General features: G+C 28.5%; 1 protein-coding gene across 1 annotated transcript; it reads right to left on the reverse strand.

Annotated features, from left to right (window-relative positions):
* Positions 1 to 964: 964 nt before the first annotated feature.
* On the reverse strand, positions 965 to 1,861 carry LOC137828086 (uncharacterized). Its single transcript, XM_068634505.1, has one exon. The coding sequence runs from the start codon at positions 1,859 to 1,861 to the stop codon at positions 965 to 967; it is 897 nt and encodes a 298-aa protein (XP_068490606.1).
* Positions 1,862 to 13,411: the final 11,550 nt, after the last annotated feature.

Genomic DNA, 13,411 nt, shown 5'->3' on the forward strand with positions numbered 1-13,411 from the left:
ACCGTTGAAGCATAGAGTTGGGGTTGATGTTGGTTTGCTTGATGAGGGACATATGATTCCGCACGAAGCCGGAATTGGGGGTGGATATCACATCCATGCTTCCCTGAAATTCTTTAGCGTCCTTTCCTTTTAGCACATTATCTTCCTTTGCCTCCCCCGTTTGTGTGCGCGTCGCTGCCCCACCAATCATGAGTGCTTCGTCTTCCCTCTCATGCCTTCCGCCACTAGGGTTGATGGTCTCGTACAAGGGCTATATAACATGAGGATTAAAGTCAATGTTTTTTGCTTCTCCTTCACACTGATGAGCAACGCATTTCTGCTTAGGCCATTCTGGGCAGCCAGATTGAACGAGTGGGTTGCCACCTTCGCCCCCTTCCTCCAACATTTGGACTGAATTCGCTCATTGAGGCCCATTGCGCATTTGTCTGCTATCACCCTGAGTCGTGGATGAGTCGTGCACGTTAGGTATGACGTGGAGGGCATCATTCTGAAGGGTGCACTTGGGCCAAGCATCTAGCCCATTTTGCAAATTTTTCCCATCTACCTGTTCCCCAAATTGGGCTTGTGACTCACTTAGCCCACATTCTTGGGCCGCACTAGGGCTGACTTGGAGCATGTTCGATTGAGAGCGCCTTATGTAGCCGTTACCATGAGACAGAGAGTCAGGGACCACAGTGTCAGAAAAGCAGCTTTTCAGAACGTCTCGAAGAACGGGTGAATCGTACCTATCCTCCGACATCATCTCCGGCGAGATTCCGATGTGGTTGAACTCCGACTTCATATTTTGATTCGTAGGCATCAACTTTTCACTCTCACTTGCATTATCATAATTTGATTCGCATTCCTCATCACCAACGAATGATTCAGACCAAGATACTTCATTCTCCTTCCTTTCATTAGATTTATCACAACAAGTTAAATCTTCTTCAATGCGTATTTGATAAATCGTTTCGTTAATCATCATTCATTTTGAGGTGCGAGCTTCGACAACGAAGGGGATGGATACGAGGACGCGTGCGTACTGCAGTTCATCAAAATTCTCAGTGGTTTTATCTACTGCAAGGAGATTTCCAATATTGATTACTACGTTTACGAAAACTGACCATTCCCAAAGATGAAACGGTAACCCCCAAACTCTAACCCAAACCCTCCGCTGTGCAACCCGAACTGAATTGTCCCATGGTGTAATTTCATCAAAGATCTCCTCTAGCCATTCCTTGTTTTCCTTAATCAAATCTTCCACACTAGTATCTCCTTCCGGTGTGAGTAGCATAGCGTTATCACCCAGATATCTTAGGCGAATAAAGTTTGCACCATTCATGAAAAAACTGTTTTTAATATCTTCAATATCTGTTGTTTCATTTAGATATCCAACACAGCTTCTCTTCATCCATTCTTTGTCTTCAACCTTTACTTGCATAATTTGCCCCATCCACTTTTCAGAGGAGATTCTTGTGTGTATACCATTTTTTACGGCCTGAGCGTATGATATTTCTCCTTTTCTCCTCCATACTTTCCTCACTCTCGGTTCCACCTTCTTTGATCCATTTTCATCCCTGCGTTTTTGCTGGCCTCTATCAATTTCCACTCTACCCCCTTTATAGCTTCTTCTATATTTTGGTTTGTTCACATGTAGTTTCATGTTTCCGATCCATATGTTATCCAGTTGATATTCAAGCTTATCTGAATCAGAGATTCCAATAAATCTTACAAACCCAAATCTGTGCCCATATTTATTTGTTCTTCGAGGTATAAAGACCTCCTGCACTTTGCCCCATCTACGAAAAATTTTCCACATCTCATACTCCCCGAAGTTTGTAGGAAAATGGGAGAAGAAGAATGATACAGGATACGATGCCATCATCCCTATTCAGGAAAATGGGAGAAGATATTCAGGATGGAAATCGGGGTATTGATGAAGTTCATCAAGAAGTTTACACACAATTTGGATAATACTTTCCATAGAAAAACAAAAAAATGGTTTTAGTTTTGGACTAAGTTGTTGTATTCCTTTATAGATAATTTGATTTATGTATTGGCATTCTGTTGTTTTTAAATAGGTTTAAGATTATGATATGTATATATATAATATGTCTATGTTTTAACATTTTATCTGAAAATCTCATTTCTCTAACATAGGAAATTTTTGTACATGGTTGAAGTACCCCTAGTACTTCTACTTATTGAATTTTGTATTGCTGATTGAAAGAAAAAATAAAGAAAGAGAATAGAGTAAGTGAACTTGTGTTTTGGGTTGAGAAAAAAAAACATCTATTTATAAAAGAAGAATACAAAGTCACATCTTCCCACAGTCTCATTAATTAGGTTACATAAGAGTTAAATGAACTTTAAGACAAAAAGAGTTGATGTTCATTTATAGAAAATCTAGATGAGATTTCAAGTATTTATATTAAGTAAAGAAAATAAATAAATAAAATAGTAAAAAAAATTGAACTTCTTTGTGGAAATTTAAAAACAAGGATAAATTGAAAAATATACACAAAATCCAAATAAACTAAAAGATAGATACAAAATTCAAATGCAACCTATAACATTATATACATAAAATCCATTACTTTGTTATATACTTTAAAAATGTATAAATATAAAATAAAATAAAAAGTAAGGAGACTTCTTACCTTTAACTTTATAATACTAAAAATGCAGAATACTAATGAGTGGACGGGCAAGGCATATATTTTAGGACGTTTCAAACATGTGTGAGAAATTATAGCTACAATTAAATGTGAAATTTAAGAATATTCCATCCCCACTTGATTAATGTAGTGTGGACGATAATACATTCAGATTAGAGACCATTCTCCTTCAAAATTATGACTAATGGGCATAAGCGTGATGATTAAAGACACCTACCTAGGTATAATGATTAAAACATGCAATACTCCTAAGATAAACACAACACATATGTTACTTTAAATGAAGGTAACTTTCGTTTTAAAAACGGAAGAATTTCTTAAAGAAATTTATTTCGATAAATACAACACTCTCATAAGTACAGTTTAGAGTCTATCTTCATAATAATTTAAATACATATTTCTTTTTTAATTTTTTCTGATAATATCTTGAATTTGTTGATTAATCTTAAATATGTTTTGTCAGAAAATTGTTATATGTGACAATGAAAAATGGTTCCAAAATCTACTAAAACGTCATTAATTAAAAATCAATTTTAGAGACAAAAAATAATTATAATTACACTAAATTAGAGATTACTAAAAAATTATTGTTATCTAAGGTAGTTTCTAAATTTATAAACTAGTTTCTAAATTGATATCTAATTAACTACTAAGATTTTAACTAAAAATCTTAAAATCTAAATTAGTTGGTAACTAAAATCTTCGTAACTAGATACAAATTTAGAAACTAATTTATAAATTTTATTAACAATAAAAACTAATTTAGATACCAATAACTTCTTTAGTCTCTATAATAATATATAAGTTAGTTAATATAGTGATTAATTATTTTTTTTTCTAAAATTAGTTTCTATTTAATAATTACAAGAAACTAAATAATAGAAACTAATTTAGAAATCACTTTTTTTTTTTTACTTTCTAAAATGGTCTCTAATTTAGTTATTGTTGCAACTAATTATTTTGGTCTCTAAAAATTGGTTTCTATTTCATGATTTTCTTGTAGTATAAATATCAAGATTTTAACTACTAAATTTATATATTTTTTTAAAATTTTAAAAAATCCTAAAAATTGGTTTCTATTTCATGATTTTCTTGCAGTATAAATATCAAGATTTTAACTACTAAATTTATATTTTTTAAAATTTATTTAAAAATTTAAAAAATCCACATATTAAAAAAATCTATGAATTTGAACTAGGATGAAGTGAGGTACAAACTATATGACTTGTCATTGATATTTTAGATTGAATTTATGAACATGTGTTTCGGTCATATAGAATTAATTTGACTATTAATGACGTTTAACGTTTTGCAGGGGACAATTGAATTTTTTTTAGTCGTGATTTTCCTTTTTCTTTCTTTATCGTATTTAAATGTATTTAATATAATAATAAAAATATACTTACTATTTTATAATATACGATTTTGTAATAGAATTTATCAAAATAAATTTACTTGATTTATGTATATTTTTTTATCTGCATGTGTATATACATGGATCTAACAAACAATTTTCGATACCGGATGTTATCGAGTCTTACCGAATTATCTGACATCAACGGTACATAAATATTAATAAAAGAATTCTTATTCTAATACAAGATTTGGATATTAATTATATTTTATTAATATAATTTATTTATTTTTATATGTTATATTATTTTTAAATATAATTAACTACTTATAATAAAATATTTATTTATAGTAAAAAAAATTAAAAATTATTTATAAATAATTTTTATAAAATTTAATAGAAAAGATTTTGATAATTGTAGTAAAAATTAAATTTTCATATTTTATTATCACAATAAAAAGATAGCAACACATAAGTTTATTTGCACGTGTTTTTTTTTACTATAAAATGGAAGGGCGCCGGGAAGGTGCACAAAGAAATTGTGGACGTAGAAAAGGAGATTTGTATCAAAGTTGTTGTGTGGGTTAGGGTCTGGCCCAACTCTGGCCTGAGCACTGCATTGCAGCGCACTAACTTCGCTTCTTATTTACATGTATTAATCTTAACGTTTTCTTAAATTACTTTTTCTGGACTGTAAAAATTATAATCTTTTATATTCTCCTTATTGGCTATTCATCCATTATTTTTTTTTATTTTTTTTTATTTTTTTTTTTATTTTTTATCAGCAATTCATCCATTAATTGATCTGAAATTATTGAGGACGAAGTAACAGTTGGTTATAAAGTGTCTAATCTTCATTTTGTTTTTAATTGAGGATTATATATATATATATATATATATATGGTAGTTTTTTTTTAGGTTGGAATAGTGAAGCTCAGTTTACCAAAAATAAGAGTTTAGAAATATGCTTCTGGAACAAGTAATCCAAAATGTATTAAAAATATCATGGACTTTTAAATTCTTGTTTCTGGAAGTGTTGGATGAACATTCCAGAAAATACAATCCAAAATAGTAGTGGAAGGTGCAAACTGAATTTTGAATTCATGTTTTCAGAAGAGTATTTTAGAAATATGTTCTAGAATACTCATTCTAAAATGTTATTCAATATGTTAACCTCCGCTTCAAATCGAGAACGATAAAACGGAAGGAGGTGTGGATGAAAACCGCAAGACGAATTGTAAACTCTAAACTCTGAAACGAGAACATATGAATAGAGAAGGAGAAGAAGAAGTTGAAGGAAGAAAAAAAGTAAGATTAAAGTTAAAAATCTTTAAGGGCAATTTTCACATTTGAACATTCGATGGAATGCAGGTTCAAATTTGGGAGTGCAGGAAACAAGACTCTTTCTTCCTGCACCTCCATACCTTCTTCTCTCACCTCCATAAATTTTCAAAAATCCGGAAATCATTTTTTAAATTTGTAATTACCTTCCGGATTACATAATCCGGTAGTCTTTTTTCAGATACATGATTACTTTTCGGATTACATAATCCGGAAGTCTTATTTAGCTTCCGGATTATGTAATTCAGAAGTTTTTTTCAAATGAGTTTCCGAATTACATAATTCGGAAACTACTCTATGGGAGTGGCACAAGAAGGAGAAAAATGTATTTTCATGTTGTGTATGGAGGTGGTAGAAGAAAATATGGAGGTGCAGGAAGAAACAGTCAGGAAACAATAGTAGTCAGCTTGTGTAACAGTGCCCAAACCAAAACCACGTGGAGACATGGATAAAACAAGACTATTTCTTCCTGCACCTCCATATCTTCTTCTGCCACCTCCATACACAACATATAAAAATACATTTTTATCTTTTTTGTGTTATCCCCATAGACTAGTTTCTGGATTATGTAATCTGAAACACATTTAAAAAAAACTTCTGGATTACATAATCCAGAAGCTAAATGAAACTTCCGGATTATGTAATTCGAAAAATAATCATGTATCTCAAAAAAAAATTCGGATTACATAATCCGAAAGCTAATTATAAATTTAAAAAATGACTTCCAGATTACATAATCCAAAATATTATGATAAATATTTTTGAAAATTCAAAAATTTATGAAGGTGAGAGAAGAAGATATAGAAGTGCAGGAAGAAACAGTCATAAAACAAACATATAGTACCTCTATATTAAAATATAAAGTCAAAAATAACCTTTTAAAATTTTTATACCTTTAGAAAATATATCAAAAAAAATTAGGAATTACATGTTCTATAAATATTCTAAAAATATATTTTAAAATAAGAATTGTGAATAGCATTCAAAATATATATTCTAAAATTATCTTTTGACTATTTCGAGTTATTTATTCCAAACTATCTCATGATAAAAATGTTCTTATGAGATAATATTTCTAAAATAATTTAAAATTTCTGAAATATTTGTTCTATGAATATAAAATTTATACCCTTTCAAAATACGTTTATCCGGAAAGCTTTTATGCTTTATTTTTTACCTTATAGTTTGTAGAATTTGCTTAAAAAAAATGGAATGCCTCAAATTGAAAAGTCAAAGATGTAAATCTATATCATCTTCAAGAAAATTACATTTAATTTTGTTTTAATAAAAAAATTAAGAAATTTCAAACATTTCATTATTTTTTATTTAAAGTTGATTATGATTAAAATAATGTTTGTTAATCTAAACTATTCGAAAGTTCATATTTTATTATACTATTTTTAATTAAAATTTAATAATTTTTTGAAAAAAATAATAATTCATTGAATAATTGATAATATATAATAATATTTTAATTTAAAAATAATATTAAATACTTATCTAAATAAATTCATAATGATGAAAATTATGACATTAATAAAATACAATATTTTATATAAAGTTATTTTTTATTATTCTCTCATCTAAAATTTCTTTACATATGCTCGATTAAATACTAGGGGAAAAAATATTTTAACGGAAATTTATTTTTACATTATTTAAGATTAAAGCCTCTATTAAGTCATTTATTAAGGGTTGTAATTTCTCCTGCTAAACCATCCATTAAATCTCGGGAAAAGCCTTTCAGAACCCCTGTTAAATACCATGGATTTAAGAACCTCCGTAAAATACCATGAGTTTCAAAACCTTCGTTAAATATCATGGGTTTAAAAACCTCTGTAAAATATCATGGGTTTAAGAACCTCAGTAAAATACCATGAGTCTCAAACATTTTGTAAAATGACTTGTCGTTTGAAATAACGTTCAACCCCATTTTCCACCATCTCTAACAATCCTTCTGACTTTTCTCTTCCACCGTAGACACACTCCTCTCCAGCACAGACTCAATGGTCGTCGACGACAATCCTAACAAAGAATCATAATTCAGTCACACTTATGTCTATTATATCTAAGGAGAAGAAACACTAAAAAAATGCATTATCTTCTTCTTACTCCAATATTGCTTCTTTCATCACCTTACTACCTCAACTTGGATCACAAGCCATTGTTACCTAATTCGACAACAACTGATGTTTATCACTGCTTTATATATCCTAAATAAGTGTGTTATCTATCATATGTGACTTAAAAGCCATGTGTGTTATTGGTTAAAGATTGCAAGAATATATTATAAGGAGAAATTAACTTTATCACTTCTCACTTTCACAGTGAATTAATTATTAGATGTATTTTAAAATAAAGACCTTAATTTAAAATATTTCAAAATTATTAGAATTAAATATTAACAATTATAACTAAAACTAAAATTTCACATAAAATATACATACATCAAAAGCTAAAACAAAATAAGTCAAGTTTTTTAAGTATGAGCTCGCAACAAAAAAAACTTTGAATCATATAAACCAACTACCATGAATCATAAAAAATATGCAAATACTGTTGAAATACTTATTATCCAAAATTAGTTTTTCATATACTTATTATCCAAGGTTATTTTGTTGAGTTTTTAAAATAAAATTTTGAAACTTTAGAAAACTTATTTGTAATGTAAAGTTATACTTTCAAAATTTTAGAGAATTTAGTTATAAAATATATTAAAATTGTGTTGTTTTTAATTATTTTATTTATAAATAGATTTAATTATACTTATTTATTGAAGTTTGAAAAATCTAGAGTATTTTTTGAGGTTCTACAATAAATCTTTGAAATTTAACGAAGGTTAAACAAATCTCCGTTATTTTGTCGAGATTTTAGAAAAAATCATTGGAATTTAACGAAGGTTAAAAAAATTACCGTTATTTTACTAATGTTGTGGAATAAACCTTTAGAATTTAATAAAGGTTAAAAAAATCTTCATTATTTTGCTGAAGTTTTAAAATAAACCTTTGAAATTTAACAAAGATTAGAAAACCTATGTTATTTTGTTCAAGTTTTTGAATAACCTTTGGAACCTAATGAAAGTTAAAAAAACTCTTCGTTAATTAAATCAATTTCTAATCTTATATCAACTTCCGCTAAATAACCTCCGTTAAAACTCCTTTTTCTTATAGTGAAATATACGCAATCAAATATGTTTTTAAGTTTATGGTAGGCATTTTTATTTTGAAATTGTGCTTAGTAGTAAAATGAAATCTATTCTCAACATCAAATTTTTAATTTCATTAAGGTTTTATGATTTAATATGTTTTTTTTATTTGTTTTCTTTTCAGTGATTAATTTGTTCTTCTTTCTCGTGATTTTGATATCTAGTTTTGTGGAAAAGATAAAATATTAAATTTTATTTTTAGCAATTTAGAGTGTTTTTCTAGTAAGTAAAAAGGAAAAAAGGAGGTGTGTAATATTTAAGTAGACTTTGAAAAAAATATATGAAACTATTAACTATAATTTTTTTATATTACATCAGGCGACTGATGTTTTATGAAAATGAGTAACATGGATAAATAATGTCTTAAATTAAGCACATTTTTTACATTAGTAAATAGAGTTCAATAAAGGGGTGATACAGATCCAATTGTCTTATTCATATTTACTATTTTTGTCAAAGGCTTAAGTCATCAGCAAGAAGGAAAATTGTTAGCATAATTAGTTTAATGACAAATATACTAATCACATAATAGAAAGTATAAGTAATTATCGTTTTCCTAAAAGTATTGGTGGAATAGGAATAGTGTTAGTTGTAGTCCAAAGGTGCAAAATTTTGTAGTATAAAATTTAAAGTAAGAGGGAGATAATTTGAGGATTGAATCTATCTCTTTTTAGGTTACATTCTATAGTACATTCAAAGGTATTTTGTGGACTAAAAATTACATGTTTTCATATATTTTCACAAGAGAAATAAAGTTTGCAAGTGGACAATTGTATTGTACTAATGACTGTTAAAGATAATTTAAATTAGCATAACTACTTTCAATTATAAAATTTAATAAAAAAATATTTTAATAATTATTGTAATTTTTTGTTCATATTTTATTATCACAATAAAGAGATAGCAACACATAAGTTTATTTGCACATGATTTTCTTTTCACTATAAAATGGAAGGGCGCACGGGAAGGTGCACAAAAAAATTGTGGAGGTGGAAAAGGAGAGTCGTATTAAAGTTGTGTGGGTTAGGGTCTGGCCCAACTCTGGCCTCTACAGAACACTGGGTTTTTCATGTCTAAGCACTGCATTGCAGCGCACTAACTTCGCTTCTTATTTACAAGTATTAATATTAACGTTTTCTTAAATTACTATTTCAGGACTGTAAAAATTATAATATTTTATATTCTCCTTATTGGCTATTCATCCATTAATTGATCTGAAATTATTAAGGACGAAATAATAGTTGGTTATAGTAAGGACCGAGAAAAATAGTCTTAGAGTAGAAATGGTATCATTAAAATGACACCTGAATATTTTATTATTAAAGTGAAAATGCTGTATAAATAGAAATTTAGTTATTCAGGTTTCAATTTAAAAAGAACCATTATCTCTCTAAAAACTTCTTTTTCCTTTCTTCTGCCTTCTCTCTAAAATCTCGACCTCCTCGCTCATCTGTTTGACGATCGGAGTCCACCATTGGACTCCTGGCAGCGAGATCTACAAGATTGACCGATCATAATCTTTCATAGAGTATGTTAAATTTTGTTCCCTTTTTCTTTTCCTCTCCCTCCTCTCTTAGATTTTGGCCTCCTCTTTCATCAGTTTCAGAGTCTGCCATTAGACTCCTGGCAGTGAACTCTACAAGTTTGACCGATCAAAATCTTAGATAGAGTAAGTTCATTCTGGGCTCTTTTTCCTTTGAGTTAGTTTTGATCTGGTTGGGTTGCCTTTTAATTTAAGTTTGCATGTGAGGTTTTTATCTTCAGAATTAGTCTCTGTTAGCTCAGGGTCCTAGTGATGTAGTTAGATTTGTGATCAGGACTCTGTGGTGCAGGTTAGGGTATCCTTAAGCTTTTGGTAGGTTTGGAGCTCTTAGTGAGCATCTGCTAAAGTCCAGGTAAGGGAAGCTAGTTTAAAATCTTCAATAGAACCCTAGGTTAGAAGATTTGAATGTGAGTGTGACGGGGTCACCAATTCCAGATTTTGTTGCAAGATTTCTTGTTCTGAGTAGATGGTAGTTTGTTTGAAATTGAAAGTGTTGTGATTGAGAATTGGTTGTTTGATTTAAATGGTTTTGGAATTAGAAATCATATATATGTATAAATGGACATAATAACTCAATGATTCAATGAGAGTGATTGTATCATGTTGAACAAGAACTCTCAATGTAATGTGTAGATTTATAATTTATGAATTGAATGAGATATTGATTTATAATCTAATAGGTATATTAAGTTATGCAGAACTTTTCTGCATATTTCGCTCAAGCTAAAAAAAATTTGGGGTGCTCTCTGGATGATTTTAGCCCAAGCTAGCGAATTTTAGCTCAAGCTAAAATTATGGGTGCTCTGGAGGATTTTAGCTCAAGCTAGCGAATTTTAGCTCAAACTAAAATTCTGGGTGTTCTCTGATGGATTTTAGCTCAAGCTAGCGAATTTTAGCTCAAGCTAAAATTTTGGGTGCTCTCTGGTGGATTTTAGCTCAAGCTAGCGAATTTTAGCTCAAACTAAAATTTTGGGTGCTCTCTGGTGGATTTTAGCTCAAGCTAGCGAATTCTAGCTCAAGCTAAAGTTAAATAAAAATAAAAAAACATAAAAAAAAATATTAAACTAATTTTTATTCGCTTTTAAAAGATTGATTTATTTATTTCTATATAGTTTTTCTTATAAAGTATGTAAACTTTTATTTCATGTATAGTTAATTGAAAATCTCTTTAATTAAGACATTTATATAACTAGTCGATGAATTGTTTTTTATTTTGGAAATTCTAAACATTGGTATTATTTGATTATTTGATGTTGGATATTATGAGGTTCAAAATATGAATTCTAATCAAGACATAGTATTTTCAGGAAAGAGAATACCGTGTTGAGATTGTTATTAGGGTGTATTGATTTGTGAGTGTCCTGTGAGTGAATGAGACGATCCTGACTCTACTGATATAATGGAATCACATAGATGAAGTTATTCAATTGGTGAGAGTTGAAGGAGGTCCATTTGGCTGAGTCTGAGGTTTGAAAGAACTGATCATAGCAGATCAAATGGATTTACCCTGTCATATGAAGATGATGAGGAGATATTGAGATAATTATGCGCATGGTTGTGTGGGTTTCACAACAGTAGTATGACAGGTGCAGGTATCTGGATGCTAATTTCAATACACGAGTCTTCCGGAAGTAGAGTCAAGTGTCTATGTGTTATGAGTCAGTAGAAGTTTGTCATGAGAAAGATGAATATTGAAATTGTTGATAGACACTTGATGGTTATGTGAAATGCATGAGAAAGGATGAATTTATGTGGATGTTTAAAGTCATATTTGTGTAATAAGTTTTAAAAATACCTAGCTTACCCTTTGTTTTATTTTGTGGTTGTTTTTCTTTGATCTGTGATGATCGTGTGTATTTTACACGGGAACAGATGATGTTACAGGTGATAAAGTTTCTAGGTGAGAAGATGGATGAGGGAAAATGTTTTTTTTTTCTTTTGAAATTGTGTTTTAAATTTTATGTAAATGTTTCAAGTCTTATGAAGAGAGAGATAATATGAAACATTAAAATAATAAAATTTTAGATATATTTGTATTATGTTTATATATTTATTTTAATATTTCATACCGATTATGGTTATAGATATGGAAAAATTTAGAGATGTTACAGTTATAAAGTGTCTAATCTTTATTTTTGTTTTTAATTGAGGATTACGTGTGTGTGTATATATATATATATATATATATATATATATATTTTGTATAGTTTTTATGTTTTTTTATTTTATTTTTGAAGTGTATTCTTTTAATTTATTGTGCCTAAAAATAGCCCATTATGTCTGTATCTATATAATAATTATTTTTTCATAGGAATTAAATAATGGTAATTATTTATGAATGGGATAAACAAAGTATAAAAATCAATTAACTTTATATTTTCAAGTATTGTAGGATTAAAAGTATCGTGCTTAATTTTTTTCAGATAAATTATGATGGTTAAACATATCGAGAGTGTTTATTGTTGTGATGAATTTAATATTTTTGTTTAAGTTTTTTTATTAAATCGGTTATTTTTAACATTAATATAATTTATCAAAATTTTCATTCTATTCAATCACGATAATGTTCATTATGATAGAAAATTTAAAATAGTAAATTTAATTTTCTCTTACTCATAAAAATGTTTATGATTATCTATGTAAGGTTTCAGCAATTAGATACAAAAATCAAAACAAGTTAATAAGATAGACCACCCGAAAGAATTCTACAACCATGCCAAACAAAAACAATTATACGTATTAATTTTTCAACTTATTTAACCCACATTTCAAATCCGATATATTTTTTTACCTGTCTCATTTTTTATTTATTTATAAAGGAGTCAAAACTTAATATATAATCAAGTGGGTTTATAAAATATATCTTGAATTGAATTAAATTTAAATATAGAATAACTTATGTTTGGATGTTCTTATGACCATATAAGACTTTGATTCGATTTAGATGTTATTTAAATTAATTTTTCCTCAAAATTAACTTCGTTTTCGGAACACATTTTTTACCTTTAAGTTGACTCAATCATATCATTAGGTATATGACATTTTGTTTATTATTTGATATTAATTTTAATATAATTTTTTTATTTCTATGTGAATTAATTCAAATATATAGTTAAAATAGATTTTATATTATATATTATTACCTAGTGAAATGGAATTATTTTATAAATATAATTGTTATACAGAAAAAGTCACACACTAAGTTTCAAATGTATAGTAAAAGTTTGTTCATTAACGTATGGATAAATATTACTCTTAATGACTTATCGGTACTCTCTTCTATCCCTTTGTTTTACCTATCTATTTTCAAA

The sequence above is a fragment of the Phaseolus vulgaris genome, chromosome 7, assembly GCF_000499845.2.
Source record: "Phaseolus vulgaris cultivar G19833 chromosome 7, P. vulgaris v2.0, whole genome shotgun sequence".
Classification (NCBI taxonomy): Eukaryota; Viridiplantae; Streptophyta; class Magnoliopsida; order Fabales; family Fabaceae; genus Phaseolus; species Phaseolus vulgaris.